Source organism: Patagioenas fasciata, chromosome 9, assembly GCF_037038585.1.
Source record: "Patagioenas fasciata isolate bPatFas1 chromosome 9, bPatFas1.hap1, whole genome shotgun sequence".
Lineage (NCBI taxonomy): Eukaryota > Metazoa > Chordata > Aves > Columbiformes > Columbidae > Patagioenas > Patagioenas fasciata.
The window spans coordinates 21,684,708-21,711,686 of NC_092528.1; the positions used below are offsets into that span (position 1 = coordinate 21,684,708).

A 26,979-nucleotide genomic window follows, 5' to 3' on the forward strand; every position below is an offset into this window, starting at 1 on the left:
GTAGACAATTATGTCCCCTTGCTTCATGGAAAGCAGTTTTCTTACCATGTCCATTTCATCCAATATCCATTGATTCAGATTACCCAGAAAGCCTGAGGGCCTCATAAATATGAATGAGAATTTGATGCAATGCCTACATTCTCCCTCTTCCCACCACTTGTATTTCTCTTATTCATCTATTATTTATTGTCTCTGTATTAATAGTGAATTTTTATTCTGGTAATGAAAAGGTTAAATGTTTTCTTTACAACCACCAGCTCTTATGGCTAAGGGGAAACAATAGAGTGGCTTCCTTTTGGAATTGCTTTGATCTGGGGAATGTGTCCTTAAGAGGCCTTTGCAGATTGTGATCAATTAAATTGTTGCTGTTAATGTCTGCAGTAAGTTTTGCAAGGAGGACTTAGAGAGAAAAAAGTCTTAAGATGAGTCATAAAGAAATGAAACTTCTTTTGTAGGAAGAGACTGTTAAGTTGTAGATGCTGGTCTAAATGCCATTTACTGTCAGTTTACATTGAAAATAATGTTTGTCACTGGATGCTTATAACTGGTTCAGAAGCAAAGCTGATTGCAATGTAGCAGTTGTTGTACAGTGGTAGCAGTGTGCCTGTAAACAAGAAGTACAAAAGCATGGTCAAATTTTATTGTTGCTGATTTACTGCACACCTGTGATTGTGGTATGCCAGCACACAGTGTATGTGGCTTAGTGTCTCTGATGTGCCATGTAGGATTTCTCAGATTCCATCCTTGCACATGAGCATTTTCTTCCCCCTGAGTCGGTCTTGTGCAGCAGTTCCAAGTGTCCTGGTCCCAGGGAACATCTGAAGCTGGTGCACTTTCACTGGGGTGGATTTAGCACACGGAACTATCGCCATTTAATCCAGCACTTCTGGAATCTCATGCACTTTGGAAAATGTATCTCATCTGGTCTGTTGTTCTATTGCAGTTCTCTTTGCAGCCCCTAATGGCTGGGAGTAAAATGGTATCAACTCTCTGTTCTCATCCTTGAGATAATACTTCCATACATTCAAATGTTTTGTATCCACTTCTTTGGCTCAGCAGATTTTATAATTTCTTGGCCACACTTAAGGAAAAGAACAAAGAATTATTCCTGTCCTTGGACATAGCTGAGGAAATGAAAGCAGAGATGTCAGCTGATTTGATCATTTTGCATGTGACAGCAGCAGAGATGGTTAGCGAAATTTGTTGTCTTATCTCTTAATGCAACATCTTCCTCATTGGTTCAGAGCTGCTGGGCTTCTCATCTTAACACGTCATTTTAGTTCTGCCTTTCTTATTGTGACCTTGTGCACCTATGGTAGAGGTTTGCACCAAGCTGGCTATTATCAGACCATATATGTAGCCTGCCATGGAGGGTTCACCCTGTCAGACAAGAATAGACAAAAATCAATGGGTCACTCTGTCACGGAAGCACCCCAAAGTCAGTTTTATGCAGACAACAAGTTTCAAAACAGACTTTATTCTAGCCAGAAGAGTATAGCTAATAAACCAACTAGTAACAGGGTTTATACAATTAGTTAGCATTCCAACAATATAAAATACAGTTCAGATATCAGTTGAGAAGATTATTGGGATATGAAAACATAAGAATAATGAGGATCCACAATGTGCATGCATACACTCGCAAGAAACAAAACCAGAGGTCTCTTACTCCAGGGTACCCACAAGAAATAATAATTTACCTGGGTTAGGCAAGGACTCATTCAAGGATATATCCAGTAAATAACCACTCACCCAAATTGAGGAGGTGAGGCGCTCTCAATCCCTGGAAGTCTCCTTAGATGGCGTCCCAGTCTAAGGGGAGGGCTCCAGTTCACAAACCCTCTGCTCCAAGACCACTCAGCAGGGCTCTTCGGCAGGGACCTCGTTTTATAGCCTGGTCAGGTCTGACTGTGGGCATTATGACATAGTTCAGAAGCTTTGCAGCTACTCTGGTCACCTCCTTTGTTAATGACCCTCCCAATTGACAGAGGGTCCCATCCATCCTACCCCACCAGCTGGGTGGAGGTGAAGTCACCCTGCTCCAGGGCAGGGGAGAATGTGACTGTCAGCACCTTGTTACTACCCTAGGTTTGTACGTGGGGACAAACATGGTGGGGCACAAAAGGTGCTGAAGAGCCTTGAACTTCCCTATTGAAGGCTCCAAATCTCAGGGGAATGTGCAACTGCCACATGCTCTAACATCACTGTGTTTCTAGGTGTCTTTGAACAATTCCGTGAAAGCCCAGATATTTAAGCTTTATGTATGAAGTCAATCCAATTTGGGCATTCATTACATCGTTTCTTATAATCCTCTTTGATGTAGAGCGATTAAACATACTAAACCCTTTAAATCTCCTTAGTATTAGGAAAACATCTTTTGGATGCTCACTGATTACTTTCTCACACTGCTGCTATCCAGCATATGCAATAGAAATACAGACTGGTTAGGTCAGTCCAACTGAAAGCTTTATCTTTCCCAAACATTAAAAGATTCATAGGAAAGTTTGTGCATGTGCACATGTTCGTTACATTTTGAGGTCGTTTTGTTTTGGTTTTCTTTTGGAGAAGGCTGGAGGGTGTTGGCTATGAGTGCTCTATGTAATCAGGAAGCATTATAACATTGTGCATTGAAATGCATGAACTGCCTTTAATCTCAGTTGTTCAGGTGTTTCTAGGCAGTGTGGATGTGGTAACCAGCTCAGATTGTGAAAGCTTGGAGGGGATTCAGGGTGGTATTTAAGGCAGATTGTCTGCATCATGATACATGGAACAGTATCCTCACTGCATTTTTATCTAGGTTAGCAAGTTTGAAGATACTTTGTGCTTGTCAGTATGTGTGGCTACCGCACCAAGAAGTTTTAGATCCAGTCTGTAAACTCAAAAGAAATTGATTAATGGGATAAGACGATAGCTCCCCATGACTTCACAAGGGTCTTGGATAAGAAACATCTGTACTGTTGTCTTTGATATCCAACCTCTTGTTTAAATCAGCAACACTATGGTAAATGTGATACTAGTTTGGGGAAAAAAAGACGTGATGGGACCAGGAAATTATCATCAATAAATGTAATTTTTGTATTACCCCATCTGGAAGAAACAGAAGGGATCAGAATTGATAGGAAGTCATATAAATATGGTAGAACAGAAAAGAACTGTTGTGGATTTTCCAGAGTTAAGTAATGGTTCTGGGACCTTGTTATAGTAGTTCCCCTACGTATTCAGTGACTTTGTTAATGAGAGCAATCCAGTTAACAGGATTTGCTGGGATCTTCCTTACAAGATCATGGTCAAAGGGGTAGTAGAATAAGAGAGAAGATCCCTGTATTGAAGGGATCTGACACCCGATTCTTACAACAGAAAGTTACCGGCAGAATCCCTCTGGACCTGTTACTCCCAATGGAGTCCTTCATAATGTTCTAATTATGAAGAATTAATGTGATCATAAATGGTCTGTAAAGGGATTGAAAAATGAGGAATTAGAGTTTGCTGGTTGATTTAACATTATCTAAGAGATCAAATCTAGAAGTGATTTTTAATGTGTTAACAAGTAACTAAACCATAGATGAAGTAAATGTTGAAAAATGCGAAGAAGACAAGTGCTTTAACTGTGTGCACGGTGATGTGGTCTAGATTAGCTGTTACTGTTCAGAAAGGTATTTCGAAGAGATGGTGTGAATGGTTCTCTGAAAATGGCAGCTCAGTTGTCAGCAGCAGTGAAAGAATTGAGCAGAACATCAGGAGTAGAATGGCATTTTATCTTTTGTTTTCTATTATTTTGCATTATAAATAAGAAGTGAACCTCTCTCTGGAACAGAGAAACCACAGCTGCATTGAGTATCTCCCCCATCTCTCTTCCTCCAAAACCAACCAGACAAACAAACACAGATTCCACACCCCCAAGAAACAGAATACCCCAGATAAACACCTGGAAGCTAGGAGGTAGGCACTGAAGGAGGAATCGCTGCATTTTTGCCTTGTGGTACCTCTTTCTGGGCATCTGTTGATCCGTGCCAGAGCCTGGGCTCTGGGCTAAACAGAGCTGGCAGAGTGGCTGTCATAAAACTTGTCCATAGACAATGTCCTCTTCCAGATCAGTTACCATAGCAGTGTCTGCCAGTTGTGTCAGCTCTGTTTAGAGCAAAGTCAGGGCTACCTTAGACCATCAATTAAAAGTGTTTTGAAGTACTTGAATGAACAGCTCTGTCAGCAGATCTGTGAGGACGGTAATTGCTGATGAGAGGAGGAGCGGTATCCATGACACACAGCTGGTCACAGAGAACGCATCAGAAAGGCAGAGAAAACTTCCACTTAGAAAGTCTGGGAGAACATATAAGCTTGCTGAGCTTTTGCTGAATGGCACCTGCCTGCCGACGACATGCAGTGCACTTGTGGCTACTGTTGCCAAGCGTAAAGATGATTTGTAAGAGTGCCAGTACTGGGTTTGACCACAGGTACACTTAGGTCTGGATCTCATAGCAGCCAGTAGCAGAACCTTCTTTTCATTAAGGATGTTTTTGTTTGGTCAGCTTCTGAAGAGGACTTTCACCACAAGTGGTTTGAGTGGTTTAAGTTTATGTAAGTAAGTATACATGGAGTATATATATCTATGAATGGAAAAGTGGTGATTTAAAAGGATTTAAGTGTTTCCTGAGAATATTTTTGAACCTTAGCCTAGTAAATTGTGCATACTCCCCAGCAGTAGCAGTGGAACTGATTAGGCCATGAGTGAACCTGTTGCTTTCTGGCTTTGATATCTAAGCTTAAGTGTCAGTTATAGAATGGTGAGCAGATACCTTACACTAATGGAGTCTTAATAGTGTGATGGTTTAGGTAGAACTGTGGAAATTAGGTGAGATCAACAAAGGCTGATGTTGCTGGCAAAATAGTTAAGAATTTGAATTTTGATGGTTTAACTTTGCTCATTTAATACATGACTGTGCCAGGAATGTGAGGGATGAGGCCTATCTCTAGCAATAAGAATAACATACTAATGCTTTGGAAATGTAGAGAGCAATTTGAATGTTATTTTACAAGCAATTAATGATTCACATGATCCTAGTAGAAAGTTTTGCGTTTTCTTTCGCCACAAAGGATAATGTTATGACTGTAGAGTGATTTTTATTTTTTTTTAATTTCTTCTTTTTTTATAGTTAATCTGATGAGGTCAGTGTTCCAAATGTGCCTGAAGACAAAGGAAGCTCATAGTTTGCAAAGTGCTGCTGCTGCAATTCAGTGATATTTACAGGCTTCAGGAAATAATTATTTGATATAAAGACTCAGTCCTCCACTTCCAACTCCATACATATTTGTCCATGCCTTTCACTGAACGCAGGATCAAACCCAGATTCCTAAGATGTCTTTCTAGGGTTTCAAACTTAGTGGTAGGCTCACTAGTCAACATCCTCATTCAATTTTCGAGTTTGTATTCCCTTTCATATGCACACAGACACATCCATATGCACAGGAAATCCCATTGAGGGGTCCTCCCTGGAGTCTCCTTATGCCACTATTATTAGTGCAGTCAGTTGGTAACTCATCTAAATCTGATCTGGGCACATCCACTCCTTTTCTTCCCCTCTGGTGGGTTGGTTTACACTACTCTGTCTTCCACTTCCAGCTGCTGTTTTCAGTCAGTTCAGCAGCAATGCATTTCTCAGCGTCACTGAAGTGATGCCTGTAAGCGAGAGTAAATTTACTCTACTGACCGGATGCCCAAAATAACAACATCAGTCGAGCCTCTCTTTTAACGTGTCTGTTATTTTGCTCTGCCTGTCGTCCTGGCCTCCCAACACAACGCTGGTGACCTATGGACACTTTGTTTTAGTGACCACAGTGCTTAATTGGGGCTCTGAAGAGGCACCATAAAGCTCTTAGTCCACAAGAGGGGGGAAACGTTGTCGTGTGGACATTCACCACCAAGCTGTCAGCTCTTCAAGAAGGTTACAAACTGATTGGTTGTCTTGTGGCTCAGTCTTACAACTGAGTAAACCCTTTTTGCCCAGAGATTCTTCTCACCATGCACCTTGGAAGAGCAGCCTTGTCCAAGAAGCAGCTTTATATGAAGTATAGTGCTTGGAAGTTTGTATTTTTTCAATGTTTTTGGTGTCGCAGTGAATTTTAATCAAGCATGCTCCTTTTGCAAGTAGATTTCCTGCTGCTCCTCTTTCTTGTATCTACTCTTGTTCCTTTCTCAAATCTGCATTAGTTTTAAATCCAAGTTCAAAACAGCCTGCAGGCTGCACCTGATTCCCAGTGGCTATGGGGTCAGCCTCTACCCTCATTAATGTTTACTTCTAAAGTAATAGTAATCTGTTTTTCTTATATCTATGCTCATGCTTTCTTAGCTGTGTTTGCCCTTGCACAGGCATGGAAAATAGAATGCAGGTAGAACTTCTTACTGAACTTGTCAACTATGATTCTCAGCACATACAAGCCACAATTTAAAAGTATGAGTAGTAATTTGAGGGTTTTCAACTGGACATAATTAAGAAGACTGTCTGACAGTCAACAAAAGGTATTAGTTTATGTGGTCATTTGCTGTAACGAGATATTGGTCAGTGTCCTTAGAAGTCCTTTCCACTCTGAAGTACTGGTTCTGAACGCTGAGAAACTGTCTTCAGAGTGATAATTGTCCAAAAGGGCTTTATTTCTTTATCTCTCATTCAGAAGGAGTAGGTGTGTGGAATGGAAGTGTACCAGCTTTACATGCTCATCTGCAAAAGTGGAATTGCCAGTTAAATCCTCATGGGTTTCTTTTTGTTGTAGTTTGTTTTGTTTGTTTTATTTTTTTCCTGGAACTGTTATGAAGCTGTGTGTATCTTTCCTTAAAATAAGAAGTGTGCTGCTGCCATATCGGTGTGCCAGACATCCAGCATGCCATGCTGACTGGACATCATTTTCTGCTTTTCTGGTAATGTGAATGGTATGAAGCCTGGGAAGGTAAAAAGGAACCTTCCTTCGCTACCCATTACACACAAAAGGCTGGTGCTCCTGAGTGTGTGAAGTCCTCAGGCAGCAGCAGACGATTGTTAATAGGATACTCAGTCTTCCATCGCTGGAAAACTGGTTCAAATGCACGTCAGGTCAGCAGCAGCAGTTGCTACTATCTGGCTATCCTTGTCTGGCTTGTGAGATGACCTGAAGTGTGTGGCGGCATTTTGAACCCAGGCAACTGTATTATTGCTATTTCTATATAGCATATTGTGAGTACTGTAAACTTAATGTCGGTATCTTAAGGAAATAAAAATACCAGCAGGTTTAACAGACATCTGCAGATAAGAGTGGCTGATGTGAGCTGTCCTCAGGTTCCCTCTGGTGGCTGAGCGAAGAGTGTGACTGCAGGCCCTGGAAGAGGCCTTTGCTGCCTTTAAACCTGTCCAAACATACACTGAGTTTTTATCCTCTCTGAGAAACATCTGTAATATTTAGGAAATGGTCAGTACTTTTGGTTTTGCTGTGCTGACCACCATAAAATTGCTGGGCATGAAGTGAAAATTCTCTGTGATGTGTTGCCAATATGTATCATCAGCTTGGAGATACTCAGTTTCTTTGCTTCTTAAAACAAAAGAGGTTACTGTTGCAAGCTGCGTTTGCTGAGATTCATTCCTTTATCAAAACACAGGATTGCTAACAGCTGGGGAAAAAAGCCCCGAGTAAAGTGAGGTCACTGGTTGTCTCTGTTATTCTGCAGTAAGGGAAAGGGATCATTACAAAAATAGTGTGATTTGGAGAATTAGTAACAAATTAATATTTTCTTTATAAATGTCATGTTTTCAGAATAGTAAAAATTCTTGCTTTTGTGTCTATATTAAATTGGTGAGAAGGGGGTTTTGTTGGTTGCTGCTGAGAAAGAGGTCCTGCTGCTGAAAGTTGCTGATGGTGGGTGTTGTCACCCCTCAGAACTAGCTGGTGCAACAGGTGAGCCAAGAATTGAATGGAAACTGGATTATGTTCCTCTGAAGAGGTGGTCTTTCTAGGTCAAGTTAAAGTGTATTTTGATACATGTTTTTTCACTTATGATGTTCAGGCTGTTACTGCCCACTGGCTGAGTAGAGAGCTTAGTTTTCTGAATCTGGCCTCTGTCATCCACACTTCTCTCCCAAAATATACATTTGAGATTTCAGACATTCTCAGGGTGCAGTGGTTGCTACCAGTGCTCGTTTAGTACTGAGTAATTCGTTTAGCATATGCGTGTACTTGGAGTGAAAATAAGAGCCAGCTTTACCTACTGCTAATGCATTTTCTGTCTTGGTTGAACCTTACCCTGTCAGTGACTGTCTGGTACATCAGAATACAGCAGGTCCAGCATCTCCAGATGGCAGAATGATCCAGAAGATCCCATCCTTGCCTAGGCTATTTTTGCAGTTGAATCTTGTGAAATGTCTGACACAACATGCACATGTTTGGTCTAAACTTTTTCAGTTGTCCTGGAAAGAACTGAGCAAAATTTTAACTCGGTCTTGTCACTATAGGATAATCATACTTTTGATGAAGCCAGAGAGATAAGTACTGGCCATTTAGTTACCTATATACCCTCCTGGCTTCTCTTTGAGTCCACTTATTTCCGGACAAGCATTTTAGCTGATGTTGCTTGATCAAGGCTCATATTTAAGCAAAACAATCATCCTTACACTGGAATAAGAGTGTACACAAACACTGTGGAAAGCTTGATCTCCAAAGGAAAGCTAACTACTCTTTGCAACCAGTGTAATTATTTGTTTAATAAGTGCTTTTTAAACAAATAGTTACACTGGTTGCAAAGAGTAGTTAGCAAGAGAAGAATAATGCTGTTATAACTGTACTTGCTGTTGCTATTTGAGAGTATGGATGTGGGAATACTTCCAGCCATGGACGTCTTTGTGGGAGGAAAGGCCACAGGTTCAAGATGGATGGGAGGCATGGCATGTTTCAGACAGGTCTATGATCTGGAAAGTATGGGGGACTGAAACAGAGGTGCATTGTTTCTGCTCTGCAATTTGACCGTGGGTAGTGTGACCTGGTCTACACATTTTATAGTGTTCCAAGATCCTGGGTAAAAGGCACAGCAGTATTATATCCTGATTTTGTCCAAAATGGCCAAAATTTTGTTAGCTGCTTCCCAGAATGGGATGCAGTGCACCGCTTGGAAAGGGGGCAAATCAACTGTGACTGGGGACCAGATTAAGATGGAAAATTTGGTCCTCAGAACCTCTTACAGGATGGTCAGGTTTCAGTTTAGATTAGGACTTCACAAACATTTATAGTCAGAAGAAACTACTGACAGTGCCACCTTGCAGGCTGATCTCAGGCAAGCAATGTTTTATAGTGGTACCCCTGCCGCAATTTAGGAACCTTGATCTTGGGACAATTTCCTAACATTCCCCATCTTTTTTTGTTTCCCAGATCTAGAGACAAACGGTGATCTCAACAGTGATGACTTTGAATACGAAGATGAAGCAAAACTTGTTCTATTTCCTGATCACTATGAAATCGCATTACCCAATATAGAAGAGTTACCAGCACTGGTCAGTGAGTGTGTGCAAGTGGTGATAGGAATTGTCTCCTGCTTCAGTTTTTATCAACATGATGCTTTGTTTTCTTGTGTGTTGCTTGATTTTTACATATAGATCTTTATTAACCCACTATAATAGGGAGTAATAATTTTTTCAAGTCTACTTTTTTCTGGATTTCCTTTTACCTGCTGTATTCCTTCCCTTATTGTGATGCCAAGTTGTCCCAGGGAGGCTCACATAGTACATGTGCTTGTTCTCCTGCTAAAATAGTAACAACTGCTATCTAAAAGAATATGTGTGTATTTAAGTATATGAATCCAGTTCTGTATGTGGTTAGCAATGGGCTGAATGCCAAGTTCTGTCCAGTCGCTGAATTATGTTGGGTTTTGATTGATATACGTTTGTCTTCCAGGTGACGATAGCTTGTGATGCACTCCTCAGCGCAAAGTCACCCTACAGAAAGCAGGAACCTGACTCTTGGGAAGAAGAACTACAGGCATCTAAACATGCCAAAACACTTGTACAGTTAGACAACGGTGTTAGAATTCCCCCCAGGTGAGGGTGATAAGGTTTGTTCATTGTAGGCTCTCTAATACAGTCCAGAGTAACAGAACTGAAGCCAACAATTCTCTTGCGTGACTTCAGGCTGAGCATGTATGTTTGGTTTGACCTACCATAATTGGAAATACAGGGCTGGTTCCTGCCTTATTTCTGTAATTTCTTCCTATTTTTGCTTGCAGTGGTTGGAAATGCTCTAAATGTGACCTGCGGGAGAATCTGTGGCTAAACCTGACAGATGGTTCGGTGCTGTGTGGCAAGTGGTTCTTTGATGGCCATGGGGGGAACGGGCATGCAATGGAACACTACAAGGAGACGGGTTATCCCCTGGCCGTGAAGTTGGGAACCATCACGCCTGACGGAGCAGGTCAGCCACCTGGAAAGTTCTGAGATGGGTTATCTTTTGTGCATGAGACTGTCAATGTATATCTATTACCAGTTGGGTTTGTGCTTCTAGTGCAAGTGTTTGAGAGACTGATATGCAAAGAAGACCCTGTGAATCGGAATGGGGGAAAATGACCCACACACTCCATTTGAAGAAAGCCCTCACCTTTTCCATCTGCTCTTCTTCTCCTGTTCTATATTTGGTGTAAATAGTTTTTTGGCTTTGTATAATAGTAGATTTATAATAGAGGAATGGTATTGTTTTGAAACAGCAGAATCCAGAGAAGCAGTGTTTTTCAGTCCTGCTGCATTTGCTAGGGCAAATTATTCAGTCTTGTGTAACATAGAAATAATAACAGGACAATGATTTTTAAATTCAGAAAAGTCTGTTCTTATCAGCATGTATTTTTTTATCATACTGGAAACTGTACTGCTTTTCCTTCTTGTTTCAGTAACATTCTGTTCAGTCTAAGGAACACTCATCTTCATGGTGCTGCTGTGATGCTTGTTTTGTAAAATGTCTGATGATCTTGAGAGGGGAGAAAAAAAGCTATAGATGTATCCTTATTTTCATATTCTCCGGGTGTGACGTTACACAGTGTTGCTGTGGAAAAGATTATGGTGTGTAAAATTAAAAGCATGAGTAGCCGAAAAAGTCGTAAGCAAAAAGATCCTTTGCAGCTATACAGAGAAATAAAAAACGAAGAACACATAGCATGATTATATTTTGGTTTTAGTGCTTATGAGCATATGGATGAAGAATAGCTGTTTAGAGCAGCCATTTTTTTTAACACACATCAGTTGAGTTTTTCATCTTTAAGTCCTATTCAGTGTCAGGGAGTGGAGACTGTAGTGAGATTCAACCAGCTGTGCCACAGAAACACTGAGCAAAATTCATTCTTTTCCCTCCCGGATGGAATATTGTTTCCATGCATGAGCCTGATCTTGGATGATTTCTATCTCAGTTTCTCAATTATTGAAGGTGTGTGTGTTGTTTTGTTTTGTTTTGTTTTTTCCTTCCCATCTTTAGCAGCAGTACTTGTTTCCTTATGGCTGCTGTCTTTCTGCCTCCCATTGATCTTATGTGGCCTTCAGGATAACAAAGGCCAGGCTGTCATCCTTCCCTCTGAATGAGGGGCAGCAGCTGTTCTCCACAGACCTTTGTTCTTCTGGATGACGTTTACTTGGTTTCCCTATAGAAAATACTTCCCTCCCCCAACTCTCCTTGCTTCCTTTTCAGTAATTATTCTCTCTCTGATCTATATTGCAGTGGTAATCATAACCTCTCAATAGGGCTGGATGACAAATGAGCTTCAGGAGGGAGCCTCTGTGACGCAAAGTCTGTCTGGCTTCTCCTTCTCTGGACTGGACGGGGAGAGGTGATGATAGAGGAGTAATAAGCATTAGTCACTCTGCTGACATAACTCATTCCTTTTTCACATCGGTAAGAAAGAGAATGAGGTGTTGCCAATATTCCACTTATACTTAACCTGTGTGTATGCAGAGAAAATCTCCTTGTATTTTCTTGAGAAATCTGTGTTGTATATATTATGAAAGATTTCTGTGGCATTAGCACCATTTTGTAGTGTTCTGTCAACAAACAGATCTGGGATCAGGGCAGAAATTGAACCAGGCTTCTATCTTCTACTCTTGGACCTTGGACAGGATGCACAACACAGTCCAAAAAGTTGCTTGCTTCTCTAGGTTGAGTACTACTTGACAGACTGTGCTACCTGCTGCTTCTTTTGACAATGCCATTAGATTTCATTTCAAGTCATCGTCAGGTTATGTATTTGAAACTGGTTTGAGGAATAGAATGGGGCTTTGGCAGTGGTTTCTGACACGTACTTGCTTTGTGGATCCCAGTCTTGGCAATGTTTCATACTTCTTTGGGGGATCCTGAGCAACTTGTTTCTTCAAAGACAGTGTTGTTGTTGCCTTTTATCCTCTAAGAAGGAAGGAGTGATGTCTACACAGCAGAACAGGTGTAAATCTTAAGCTATGGAAGAAAAGGAAGTACACGTAGTATTGTCACTTTTCTTACCATAATAGGAATAATAAAGGATTTTCTCTGTTTAATAATATTTTTTGTTGTCTGTCTCAGATTTTTCTTGATTCTTACCCTGCTTGTATTCTTCCTTTCGTCCACTTTCTCAGTTTAATGATACCAGGTTTTGCACATCACATTTGCTGATTTGTCTGCTTTCCTTATCTACCAGAGTCTGTATGACAGCATTACAGACTTGCGTCTGGGCGCTGTCATCTTCTTTCTTTGATTGGCTGCTCTTTGATCTTTTTGAAATAAGTGAATTCTGTCTCTTTCCCAATAATTTAAGTTGGGAATGCAGCAGAAGGTACTGAAGTCTATGTATGACACAAGAGCTGGGATTGAGCAAAAGATTTGTGTGTGTTGTGTTCCATTTCTGCTGCTCTGGGTCAGTAGTCCCAGATGGCTGCTCTCTTCAGTTGCCAGAGCTAAGGAAAAACAAAATCAAAACTTCCACTTTGAAAGTTGTCACCCAAGATAAGTTGATGTGTAATCTCACTCCATTAGGTGTTTGAAATTTGCAGGATCTTTTGATTGCGCTGTGATCTCACCAGAAGACTATGGGAATGTTGTGATCTCTTGTGGGGGGATGAACAGTCCTGTCCTGCTACCACACAGTGGAATTCCAGCAGATGGGCAGCTACAGACACACACATGCCAGAGAGGTCACCAGGGCCAATGTTAATAGAGGGTCTGATGCCTAATCAGCAACTGGCAATCCAGCTCAAAGCACAATTCCCTGTTTTGAGAGAGTTAATGTTTTTCATAGGGCTGGTACATTTAAAAAGTTTCTTAGGTCTTTGAGGTCTTGTCTAACCTTCAACCTGTTGCTTCAGTGTGGTTTGGGCACTGGCAGACTTGAAAGAGACTGCCTTTTTGTTCAGGTCTCACATAGGTGATGGGCTGAGTCATACCCAGGGTCTGTAGTTGCCAGTGGAGGGCAGGGTAAGGACCCTTCAGAAGTGGTATTTATGCTTTGAACAGCCTTTACCTGGGTTCCTGCTCTCTTCTGTGTTTGTTTCTCTTTCTCCTGGCTAAGTTTTCTCTTACAGGCTAGATCTGGTCATCTGGGGCAGAGTGACTGTGAGAGAAACCCTGCTGGGAATGAAGGAAACTTGGCTGAGAGAAGTGCAGGCAGACTGGCAGGGGATTCTGGATTTTGGTATGAGACCAAAGCAGGGAAGTAGTTGTTCACTACAGAGGAAAGGGCCAGAGAAGAGGAAAAAATGTTCAAGTCTTACTAGTGCATGGCTTATCACTCATATCCTTTTATGCAGCATTATTATTATTTGCTCAAATAGATGAAACCTGCTCTGGACTTGGATTCATTACAGAACTTGTTTGGTAAACACAAAAATGAGAGGTTTTTTTCCTCAACCATTTTGTCCTTCTGTTGGATTTATTAAACTTGGTTTCATAATGAAAATATCAGCATTAGACATATTGCTTCCCTCCACAGTTTGAACTTTGCCCTGCCAAAATGTTTATGGGATTTTACTTAAGCCTATAAGTACCTATCATAGAGGTAGAACTGAAATCTAGGTCTCTCATAAAATAAAGCAAGACACTTCAGTCACAAAATTGGCCTTTCTCCCTAATCACAAGATTAGTCTCCCAAATCCAATCCAATGGTGTCCAATCCAATAAATACTTGTTTATTTCTAGTAAATAATTTCTCAGTTCTACCTGCATTTCCGAGGGAAAAGGGCGTAAGTGGATTCCTTAACTGTACTAGAAATTAAAATAACATTGACAGTAGTCAGCTCCAGATAATCTCAGTTTTGATATGTCTGCCTGTATCTAATAGCTCCACAAAAGCTCAGAATCTCTAGTTGCCATGTTCAAAATGTGGACTGGCCACATATCTGAGAATTTTGCATTCTCTGTTTCTTGTTTTCCTACAAATTTCATATTTTGGCGGGGGAGGGAAATACTATGACCATTATGAATATTCTTAGGTTTTAGTACTGCAAGGGCATGTAATTTCTTTCGAGGAGAGTAGTCGAGGTCGATTGTGTTGAGAACATTTAAGATATTTACTGACCTACGTGGATGTCTATACGTTTTTCTGCTGGTCGTAACCAAATGTGGAGAATATGAATAAGGCATCTTGTATAGGCAGACCTGTACTGCCAATGCAACGTTGGTAAACAAATAGAAGGGATAATATTTGATACTGCGGCTCATCTGTTTCTCTCTGCTTTTGTAGATGTCTATTCCTTTGATGAAGAGGAGCCGGTTTTAGATCCACATATAGCAAAACATTTGGCACACTTTGGAATCGATATGCTACAGATGCAAGTGGTAGGAAATCTGCCTTGTGTTAGTTTGTTGTTTACTTGGTTTTTGTTTAGTTGGGGGTGGGAGAGAAATGGGAGAAGAATGATACGTGTAGCTTATATTTGTGTGATTCCCTCAGACTGTTATACTATTTAGTTTTGAAAAGTTCAGCCAGCCTGATTGTGTTTTGCCTATTGCGTGTGTAAACAGATACAAATCTTAAGCAAAAACAAGCTAAGCAATAGATAAGTAAAAAACTGGTTGAAATGTTTTTACATAAAGTTATAAATTTCAGTTTAGGTCATGTTAATCAATACATTACTAAATGAAAAAATACATTGTTTCGAGTCTAGAAAACAGTGTGGTCTGTGATGTGGTACATTAGAAAGGGGCTGGGGCAAAAGGGGCCTGTTCCTGAACATGTTGCATGTTGCATGTTGCTGGTCTGTATTAGTATAGAAGTCCTTTTAATAATTTTTATCATAGTGGATGTTGATTCCATTTCTATTTAAATAATCTGAGAAATCTGAATGGAATATGGTTATAAAGCCCAGTGGGTGTTGGTTTTGTTATGTGGGGGTTTTGTTTGTGGCTTTTGTTTGGTTTTGTTTGTTTTTTCTCTCCACTCAAGCACATGACCTAGTATCACTATCTGAGAACACAAACATGAAAACTGTTAAAAATTAACAAACCTGATCTTGGTTTAGTGTATTTCATTGTCCATGTGGAGAGAAGACTAATAATAACTCTAGAATGATAGAGAAGAGTTAAACTGCAGTTTCAAAAGCCTTCATGGTACTAATAATATTTTTGGTATATACTAATTTCCTTACCAATATTGTGAATAAAAAGTCCTTTTTATCCAGTGCTCTTTCTTGAAAACCTGTTTTACTCACCAACCTTGAAAACTTAGTCTCAGGTGTTGCAAAGGTTTCACCTCCGGTCTTCAGACCAGTCTGAAAAGTTCTTAGTGAAGTGGTGGAGTAGTGCTGCAGTAAATAACACTGGAGCGACCTGTATCTACAAGCCAAAAGCTGAACTGGAAAGGGGAGAAACATCAGCATCACAAAATTTGGCTTTTCCCATTTGAAAGAAGGGGGAAGAGTTCTTGAATTTGCGGCTTTTCATCTGGTTTGTTTGCTAGGACCAGCTTCTACACCAGCAGCTATTCCTGGCCATTATAAATGGAATAGGAAGCCTGAAAAAAATGCAATGTTTTTATGCTGAGGCGTTAGGTCACAGCCCTGAGAGAAGTGAAGCTCCCAGCTGGGACTGAGGTCACAAGTAGGAATGTCTGGAGAGCCAGTGGTCTGTGGTAAAGAGCTAAGAGGTATCTTGGAAGAACAAGCTGCTGGTCTCCTGACCCTGATCTTCTCCCCTACATGCAGGATTTACCTCCCTTTGCCCATTGGTTTGGCTCTTCTTTTCTAGAGTACAGATCACAAATTTGGTGATGATGATAGCAGCAGTGTAATTGTTGCAGAATTTAAACAAGTTAAAAAAAAATCTTTTTGCTTTCAGACAGAAAATGAGCTAAGAGATAATGATATAAAACCCAGAGTCTCCGAATGGGAAGTGATTCAGGAAGCTGGCGTGAAACTCAAGCCCATGTATGGCCCAGGATACACTGGCATGAAGAACCTGGGAAACAGCTGCTACCTCAATGCTGTCATGCAAGCCATTTTCAGCATCCCAGAGTTCCAGCGAGCGTAAGTAGCTTGAAGCTGGTTCTAGTCACTAGCTGCTGCATTCCTCAGTCTTGTTTTTCTATTTTAATTTTTATCTCACCTGCAAACAGGTCTCGGTTCAGTGGCTGCTTAGAGGATTTACTAATGTGTTGTTCTGTTCTGGAAAATGTTGGAACACAAAACTCAATCTGCCTTTGAAATCAGAATTTACTCAGCTTCAGGGGTGGGAAATCATATGCCACTTTGTAAACTTGATTGCTCTGTCTCTGGTTTTTATACACGTGTGTACATATCTCTATTTATCTCTGTACCATCGGTATCACATCAGGGTTTTGTGTACTGGCCCATGCCTTCGTATAGCTGCACGAATCATTCCAGTGTCATTTGTGCACAAAATTGTACTGGCACAAACATGTTAATATTGATCCATGCTAGTGAAAAGCAATGCATCTTTTGCATGCAGGTCTGGATAAGAAGAGGGAAACTATCAGAGGCATTTCTAAATTAAAATTCCTATTTAAAAAAAAATACCGGATTTCATGAAAACGATAGTGTGAACATGTTATTCCACTGAATAATTAAGGGAGTAAAAAGAAAAATCACAACAGAAAAATATGAAATATTCCTGACTGATCAAAACTGAACATATCAGTCCAAGGAAAGAAGCCTTTTTATAAAGGGCAGTCTACAGTTTGCAATAAAATTCAGAGTCCTCTTTCATCCCACAGCAGTAGTAATGTGTGTGCTGGAAGTAAGTCTTTTAGATTTTGGAAAGCTTCTCAGGTTTTCACGTAGCAATGGCCTTCTGGAGAAGAAGAGGGAGAAAAGTTTGTTCACTTTGTTAGCCAAATGGGTACAGTCTGTAGATTCATTATGTGCCAGCTTTTCTATCTCCATTTTCAAAAAATATCAAAATGGATTTTATTAAGGGAAATTGCTTTTAGCAGTGTGGTCCTTGGAGTCACTTGGAGCACTCACTATCGACAAAGTACTGGAGATCTTTGATGGAAGAGGGACCAGGCAGAAATTAGATGTATTCTTTCAACATGGCCATATCTACCTAGCCTGTTCTTCTTGGGCTCAAGTGAAACAGTGTTCAGATAGTGCACTACTAAATGTTTCACTTTCCAACAAACTGGCTAGAACAATGTATTCCTCAGTGTTTTTTCCTCTGAAGAAACTCAATAAAAACCATTATTTTTTATATGTTTTGGTCCTGATACAAATTTGGTATTTATTTGACAATGTTTGTTAGGAGTCGAAAGTGCATTGGTTCTCAACCTAGCTCCGTGGTTTTGAGCAACACCATCCTGCAACTATTTCAAGATCAAGGAATAGAATTTAAATTCTAGATGAACAACAGCTCCATATCCTTTATAGCTAGAAGCTTCTAAGCAAAACTTACATGTCTATTTCCTAATTTCTTTACTGTTATTTTTCCATGATAGAAGCATTTGCCAGGGATAGATTAAGTCATTGCTATGATACAAAATTTGACTCATTAGCACAGAGGTAGCCTGCTGATGTATCACTGGTGAGGGCTGAGGATCCATTAGGATATCCTTGTGTAAATCTAGCTGCAATATTTGAATGCTTCTGCTTTGTTCTTGCTACCCAGGTATGTGGGAAACCTTCCACGAATATTTGATTACTCTCCTCTTGATCCAACACAAGATTTCAACACTCAGATGTAAGTGACACTTCTCAATGTTTTACTTGGTCAAATTAAATAGAATTGAAATAATTTAATGGTAAGGCAAAAAAGTCCACTTCTGCATGGTCTTGAAAGTAAGATTTTGCACAAGGTAGAATGGGAAGATTTACCTGCTTAATTGCATGTAGTGATGTTTCATCAGGGAATCAAAGACAGTAAACTTCTTTTTTGCTTGGAATAAAAATCTCTGCTTTTCTGTTCCTCTCACGTTTGTTTCCACCCTGTCACTTTCTTCTCCACAGGGCTAAATTGGGACACGGCCTCCTTTCAGGCCAGTACTCTAAGCCACCCGTGAAATCTGAGCTTATTGAGCAGGTGATGAAAGAAGAACACAAGGTATTTGAGTGAGTTTTAGCAGCCTGGTAACTAGATAAAAGTGATATCCTGAGAAAAGGGAACAGGTGCTGGGCATTGAAGAACACGTGTGGATCCAGCATGGGATGCTTAGCAAGGTGGAATGTGCAGGGTTCTAGTCAGGAATATATTAGTCAGGGGCTATTTATGCAAAGCATTAAAACAACCGTTGGTTCAGCTAATAAAGTGTTCTGCTCCGGTGATGAGTACAAAAGTGCATAGAACTTGCAACTTATGTTTATCTTATCTGAGGAACAAAAAATGTTACCTAGAGAGACCTGAGTATTTGGAAGCAAACTTCTAAACCCTCTTCAAGTTTCAGAAATAAAGAACTAAAGAGTTGTTTCCAGGAAGTGTCTGACTATTCCACCTGATTTCAGGAGGAGGTGTCTAGGTAATGCAAGATTGAGTGGTGCTGAAGGCTTTTATGTAATGAAGGTGGTGCTGTGCAGAGCCATGTCTGCTGGGGCTTTATTCAAGTATTTCATGATAGAGAAATCATGCAGAAGCATGTCTGTGCCAGTGGAATCTATCCTGGAAATGCAGCAGTATATGTAATTTGAGATATAAATTGAAACTCTTAATTGCTGAACAACCTGGGCAGAACAGTGTGTATATTCTGACTTAAAATAATTCACAATAGAAGAAAACTTTGGAATCTGCTTTCTCAGAACAGGCAGCTTCAGAACAAAGGTGTACTGAGGGGCACGTACTGTATAGCTAACATGCTACACACAAAGGAGAGAGGAATTGGGGGATGAAATAACCTTTTTTTTTCCCCCATGTTTATATAATACGGGATTTTATTTCTCTGTCATAGTGAGTATTACCAGTGGGAGACTGTACTTTTCTTTTTACTATAATTTGTGGTAATTTTGTAGCAAAAGAGATTTTTAGCTCACATTTTCCACCTAGTATCTAGTTTCAAGAACTGCAGTATTGTTGGTTCTATAATCTTCATATTGCCTTTGTGTTGTTCTTCTGCAACATGGAAGTTGCTTGTTTCTCTTACATTGCAAAAATCATCATGGCATGTGTTTGCATTGGAACATCCGTAGACCTGTGTCTTCATCTGTCTGTGATTTTTCCTCCTCCAGTAATGCATACATCCACTCTCACAGTCATCAGGAAACTTCTTCATATTCTTTTTCCAACAGTCTTTTGGTTTTAACAGTAAGGATGATTTTTGACAAACGCCTGACTGATCTGTTTGTATTAACAAGGTTTATGGGCACTATCTGATTCACTTGGTTTATCTTTTTACCTGCTCTTGCTTGCTTTTGTGAAGAAGAAAAGGTGTCAGTAGCTTAGTGGTGAGATGGAAAAGTTCTTTTTTTTTTTTCTAAGTTGGCGTAAGTTTCCATCAACCTTTGGAGAGTGAGATTAGTTTAGATTTTACCATTCTGCTCAATCTCTGCTGCTTTTGAAATTGCCCTTGTTTTCCCTAGAGTCATCCAATCAACAGTTGTCTTAAGCAAAATGTTAGTTACTGAGATAATATTATCTACCCAAGCTCATTTACTGTTTTAGGATTGTTTTACTATTTAAAACATCTACCTTGAAATGTCTTGTTTCAAGTGATGCTGAAAAAACTGGACTTAGAATATATTTGTGTACCTGCCAGCCTCAGTTGTTGGAATCCCAAGCAGCATGTGAAGTCAAACCACGGATTCCACAGATGGGATAGTTAGAATTGAAAGGTCAACTAATAACCAATACTGAAAATACTACCTGTAGAAAGGAACTGTCTTTATGGTGAAAGAACCTCTGATACCAACTTGTAGTTTCATACACAGTAGAAGTCATGCACACTTCTGTCACAAAGTGGTGATAGTGTCCATGGAAAGAGATATTTTCCTCTACCTTCATCTATTGGTTATTGATATAGGGATTTCTTCTTCTGAAATCAGAATGCCAAGAAGATTTTGGACCAAGATAGAGTATCTGGTGCAGAGTAGTTTGCATGATCTGAAAGTCCCGTGTCTCCTGAGTAATTGCTTTGTACAGTAGCTATTCATTGTTTTGGAACAACAAATGAGTCCTGCTTGTTTCCTTTAAATGAGTTAAAACCTTATCAATGCATCACTGTGACTAAGGAATAGTGGAATAGATTTAGCAACAGACTGCTCACATTAAATTATCTATACTGACTGACCTGCTTTCCTAAAAACACACAGGATATGAATGAAGAATCATGTGCTGGAACTTAAACCCTTTGAATAAAGCTACATGTCTGTGTTTAACCCAGCAGCCACTACTAGCAATGAGATGTTGAGAACGCTTTAGTGACAGATGGTATAAAACTCCATCAGGTAGTCGTAGCTGTCCGCTGGCATTTAACGATAAATATGCTGTTCCTAAGTTCTGTTTAAAAAAGTTGTAGTTACATGCATCAGATGACTTCTTTAGCAAACAATTTGTAGCATGTATTAGGATTTCAAATAGCTCTTACTTCTTTTGTTCTATGTTGTATTGAAGATTTATTTAGAAAACAAAAAAGGCAGGTATAGATCTTTTATCCATTCCCTCACTCTAGGCATGCAAATCTACGTTTTGTTGGTTTAAGGGTGCCTTTTTTGTTTGGTGTCTTCCCCTTCTCCCAGTAACAGTGGTATACATACAGATAGTCATCCAGAGAGTTTTACTGACATATATGATAAGTAGAATTGCATAGGATTTTATGCCTTCAGCATTTTCAAGTACTTCTGCATTGTGTCTATAAAATAAATTATTAATTTTATTTTTATTCATTTACTTTTTTATTCCCCTCCTACACGCAAGGAAGTTCTTTAGCTTTCTGGGTCTTTGGAATTCATCCAAAGTTTTGGGGAGTTGTTGCCTGTAAAAGCATACGTAAGAGGTCTGCAATGGTCCAGCACGATCTATTTTTAGCTAAACTGTTTTGCAACTGTTGATAGGGAAAGTATGCCAGGTATTCTATAAATATTTGTGGTACTGTGGAGCTAAAATTTTTCACCTCAGGCATTGAGTCTGGAAATGGCAGCAGTGTTCTTGGACCCACTTTAACATTGAAAAACAGGCTGTAAGTCTAAAGGGCTATCAGCTAGAACTTGATTTTCTGTTTAGAGCTTTGCCATTTCTTCTGCTATTTTTCTTGCCCTTGAGATGGAAAGGGTTTAGGGGACAAGATCTGATCCTCTTCTGTAGACTGTCACACATGGCATGTTTCGTTTCTCCCTGCTCAAATGGCTGAGTAAAAAATGTATAGGTGGGAACAAGGCTTAATTCCAAACTCATTGCTATTAACATCAGGGCAAATGTGCCACCTTGCCATGTTATTGCTTCTGACATAGAAAGAAGCCTGGTATGTAGTAATGTAACCCCTAGAACATCATCTTGCTCAAGCAATGCTGAGACTCTGTCTGTTTACATGAGCCTCTAAAGAGCATCTGAGCCTAATGTGGTTGCTGATGTGCTGCCAGAAGTTGAAAAAGGATTAAAATTGAGAATCTGCTTCTGACTTCAATGGGTCTAGGAATACCTTACCCTGGTGAAACCAAGAGTAAAGTTTTGTTCTTTTAGAGTGTTTTACACACCTTCCATTTCATGCTGCTTTTTCTGGTTTTATATTGGTATGATAGTGCAACTGTAGTAAAGAATAAGATTGACTGAGTATTTAACATCTCACATACCCTAAAGGCTACACTTTCACTTGGATTGTCTTGAAAATTAATTAGTCTCATGGAGGATGAAGGCAAATATGAGTAAAAAATTCTGACCCTTTCAAAAGTGTTGTTTAAAAGGGATAATAGCTAGTGTTGTCTTGAGGATGCAGCTTGCAGTGATCGGGGAAGCTTCTTAAAGCAGCATAGAGGGTGAGAAAGTCAAAACTAGGTCTTTCTTGGAAGCTAGAGATTTTCTGCCTTAGAGTAGTTTCATACTGATGTAACTGAATGGCCAGAGGCAGTATGTTCTGGTCCTTCAACATGACTGACACCTGCAAATTGCAAATTCATGTTTGTTCTTAACAACCCATCTGGGAATGCACATTGCACACGTTTTGGTTGTTCTGTGCTTGATTCTGTAGAGATCTCTGGAAAAGTGTTGTCCTGTGTAAAGCTGCTAGCTGATATACCTAAGTGCTCCAATACCCACACACTTTTAGGTGGAAAAGGGTTCTGAAAGAAATGTCAGATGTTGGAAAACAGTGTAGGCTTTCAGAAAACTACTAACTATTAGTAAACCTTCAGAAGTCTCTTTTTAACTTGAAAAAAACATGGAAAAATCAGATACAGTGAACGTTGTAAAACATTTTTTAAAAACATCAAATAATGTTTCAGGGCCCTTTCCATTTTTATTAAAATGGAAAACCAAATTAAACCGAAATTATCATTTCTCCAGTGGCAGAAATAGGCCGTAGATGTATGTAGTGCACTGACTTTGGGATATTTTGTCCAGGAATTAAGAAAAATCCTTCTTTAAAAGTTTTTTTTTCTTTTTTTTTTTTAGCCTCAACAGAATGGAATATCTCCCCGAATGTTTAAGGCTTTTATAAGTAAAGGACACCCAGAATTTTCCTCTAATAGACAACAAGATGCTCGGGAATTTTTCCTACACCTTATAAATCTAGTAGAGGTGAGAAAATCTAAATTACTGCTTCTTTTCCCTGGTTATGTTAGACAATGAGGGCAGAGCTGTTATATGAGTGGCTCATTTTTTGTTATACTCTTTTTAGTCTTGGATATATAGAAAATGGCACCAATTTAAATTAATTTTGGTTTAGAAACATTTTTTTCTTTAATTCTTCCTGCTCTTTATTTCAGGCTCTTGCATGACCACACATGGAGCCAGTGCTGCTGATAACAACTGCAACTTCTAAATTGCTATTCATTTTCTGATTACATGCTCTCCATTTTTGTACCATATTGAAGTCTGTCTTGGAATATTAATGAATTGAGTATTGTGATTATTATTATTATTCCAAATTTATATAATCACTGGGAGCAAATATAATTACCATGTCCAATTCTTTTACAAATCCCAGCTGTACATCATCGAATCATTGTGGGAGGAAGGACTCCCCTGCTGCAAGCAAAGTGACTATTTGTTGGTTGAATATTTCTGTATAAAACGTTAGTTCCACTGAACTCCTGCTCAAAGCTGTGTGTAAAAGAATCAGTACTGTGAATTTTAATGCTGTCTTTTTGAAAAGGAAGTTTACAAATACATGCAAGTTTGATTTAAAGCATTTCTTCTTCATCCTTCCTCCCTCTTTTTCCCATTTTCCCCAAGAATTGAGAGTGTCTATTCATGTGTTACAGTTTAGACAAAGTTATTCACATTTGCATGCATAATGTTCCACATCCCAAAATGCATGTATTGATTAGAGGGTGGTTAGAAGACATTTTTCTCGTTTGTTTTGATTTTTTTTTCCTGATAACAGACATTAACCTGAACAATAAAGAGGAAGTATATTATTTGTATGACATTGCCATCTGGATAATGAACTACAAGTGGCTTGATCTGTTTCAGTGCAGATTTGGAGTGGTAGGAGCAGTTCTATTTGCTGACAGGATGCTCCATGTTATTTACCTGAGCTTTCTGTCTTTATTGTAACCTGCCACCTTCCTACCTTCTTCTGTTTACCTTGACTCAGTCAGATTCATTAGGTGCATACTCTGCCAGTTACTACATGTAGAAAGATACTGCTGTGTGTGCAGACATTGTGGACTTCAGCGGGATTCTCTGTGGATGCAAGAGTTCTGCATGTAGTAAAATACAAGCTAAGCTGTCAGATACGGGTGCAAGATTGGTGTCTGTGCTTGCTGTAAACAACCAGCAGCCTTTGGGTTTTCTGGCCATTTTAATGATTGTCACTTATATGATTGGATCTAATATTCCTTTCAGAGGAACCCTGTAGGTTCAGAAAACCCTAGCGATGTTTTCCGGTTCCTGGTGGAAGAACGCACACAATGCTGCCAGTCCAGAAAGGTCCGCTACACAGAGAGGGTGGACTATATCATGCAGTTACCTGTTGCCATGGAGGCAGCAACGAACAAAGGTAAAGAAAGAAACTGGTCCATTGACTGTCCTCCTGGTGACTCTCTCAACCCCAAGGGAAATAAGTTCTCACCCCCATGTTGTCTCTTTATATGAATAGAATGGTTCGAGGCCATGTGATGAATCAAACCAATGACCTGATCAGGGGAAAGTTACTTGGTTTGGTTTTCTTTGAAGGAGATTTTAAATACACATCAGTTTTTGGTTTTACTGTCCTCAATTATATTTTTAGGGAAGAAGGATTCTACCTGCAAGTTTTCAGACAGATATTTTTCTCAGACTGTGGTACCACCATTAAGTGTCACCACTCAGGAATGTATCCCCAAGAATGTTAGCAGTTTGTATGATAAAGATGTTCAGAGATTTGTGATTTTAAATCTTAACATGAATTTGACCTAGGGATGTGCCACAGCACTTGTACTACAATATAATTACCCTTGGGTTTTGTGCGTGTGTGCCCAACAATCTACATTAGGATTGGATTTCCTTTGTCCTGCACAGTGAACCAGTATATAAAAATCTTCTTAACCCTAAAAAATGAACTGAACATACTAGCTAATGAATATTTTGTAAAAATATTTTCCAAAAATATTTTGCAAACACACACACACACACAAAATAAATAATAACAATAAAAAAATCAGATTTGTGTTTGTTAGCAGCAGATTTTTAAAGGAGAAAATGACTGAGGAGGCTAGAAGATTTGGACTCAGGAGGGAGGTACTGGCAAATCTTGATTGCCTCTGCAGTCACTGGTGAAGAGTCTTGTCGACTGAGATAATAAATGTTTGGTTGAGGTGGGAGTGAAGGACGTACCACTGGAACACTAGAAGGGGGGATATGCCTCTGGTTTCCTTCATAATCTCAATTTTTTTTTTTTTAAAGCCAGAAGGAACTACTCTGATTGTTTGATCAGATATTTTGAAATAGCACAAAACAGAGAATTCTACCTACTGCTTTTGACCTAGCCCACAACTCCTTGAACTGGGTGATATGTTTAAAAAAAAAAAAAGACTATTTTGATTTGAAAATTTAAATTTTGGAGACATTTGCATTCTATGTCCTCCATTTTCGGACATGATCCTACTGCTTATAAAAGTGTTATTTCCAGGTAATGACTTGAGAGGTAAAATTAGTTTATGAATTTACCATCCAGTGCTGCTCAGCTTGCCAGTGTCAGGACTTTTTCTAGATCACACTTAATCCTGTCCAGTCAGAAAGGCAGATGGCACAGATAGACAGCAATAATTTTCCAAGTCAGATTGAGCTGATGAAGCAGGTATTTGGTGTTACTATTAACACAGGATTCTGTCTGTCATGGCAAGGTTTTAGTTACATGTTGCTCAGTATTTCCCATTCTGTGTTTTTTCACCATGAACAGAAATGTTCAAAAAAGAGGTATGGTTGTAAGTGTTGGTCCTGACACCAAAGCAGACAAATGATTTGATGTCTAGTTAGAGCCATGTCAAAGTTTTATTGATAAGTAGGTTTTTGCATTTCTAAAACTTGCAAAAATAAGACTGATGGGGGACATCATAACCAGGACAATGTTCATTTAGCTTCTAGCATAATGTATATTTCTCAGATGAATTAATCGCCTATGAATTGAAGAGACGAGAAGCAGAAGCTGCAAGGAGACCTCCACCAGAGCTTGTCCGTGCCAAGATCCCATTTAGTGCCTGTCTACAGGCCTTTTCTGAACCCAGCAATGTAGAGGATTTCTGGAGCAGTGCCCTTCAAGCAAAATCTGCAGGAGTTAAGTAAGTGTGTGCCTAGCTGCCCGTTAAAAGCCTATATGGTAGTGATCTGTGCTTATCTTGCTACCTGGACATGATGAGAAGGTTGTGTTTCGTGTGAGAAAGATCTTTAGATGGATGGAAATTTTAGCCTTTGTGAAGTGCTATGCTGAAAACTTTATTTATATTATATTTTGTGTTATTTATTGTTTGTGTTTGGATTTCAACCCATCACCTTTATATGCTACAGTGTTTGGTTGCATATGTTAAGTTTGCTGTCATTTATATGCGACCGTGGCACAAGATGGACATGTCAAAGAAGCAACCCATCTTGTGTGTTTATAGTCAGGTAGGTAAAAGAAACAAGAACATCTTGAGCTTCAAAAAGCATTAAGAAAAAGTAGGACAGCAGGTAGAGATCAGTGCAATTTTTAGGGGTGGTATTTCTTGCCAAGAACACAGTTGCATATCTGGTTCCATTTTTATGTCAGCAGTAAGGAGTGGTTGAAAACTGGGCTCTGCAGCTGGTTTGCTGGGGCTAGGTACCTTCTATTTTTAGACCACTTAACATATCAATGACTCATTGCTGTCTTAGCACAGTTTCACTGACATCGAAAATTGGGAGACAAGTGCGCATGGTGGAGAAAAATGCAGCAGAAATCTAAAGGGTTTTTTGTATTAACTGTGAACATATTGGAAGAACATT

The 26,979-nt window shown here is 39.5% G+C and overlaps 1 protein-coding gene across 2 annotated transcripts in view; it reads left to right on the forward strand.

The window, feature by feature from the left end:
- Positions 1-26,979, forward strand: part of USP13 (ubiquitin specific peptidase 13) — a 54,065-nt gene that overhangs the window by 14,826 nt on the left and 12,260 nt on the right. For both annotated transcript variants that reach the window (XM_065844483.2, XM_065844484.2), the window contains exons 4-13: positions 9,382-9,503; positions 9,904-10,046; positions 10,232-10,416; positions 14,690-14,784; positions 16,282-16,469; positions 18,067-18,138; positions 18,405-18,498; positions 22,987-23,112; positions 24,385-24,538; positions 26,123-26,297. In XM_065844483.2, the coding sequence (XP_065700555.1) occupies positions 9,382-9,503; positions 9,904-10,046; positions 10,232-10,416; positions 14,690-14,784; positions 16,282-16,469; positions 18,067-18,138; positions 18,405-18,498; positions 22,987-23,112; positions 24,385-24,538; positions 26,123-26,297 (1,354 nt within the window). The remainder of the gene's footprint in view (positions 1-9,381; positions 9,504-9,903; positions 10,047-10,231; positions 10,417-14,689; positions 14,785-16,281; positions 16,470-18,066; positions 18,139-18,404; positions 18,499-22,986; positions 23,113-24,384; positions 24,539-26,122; positions 26,298-26,979) is intronic.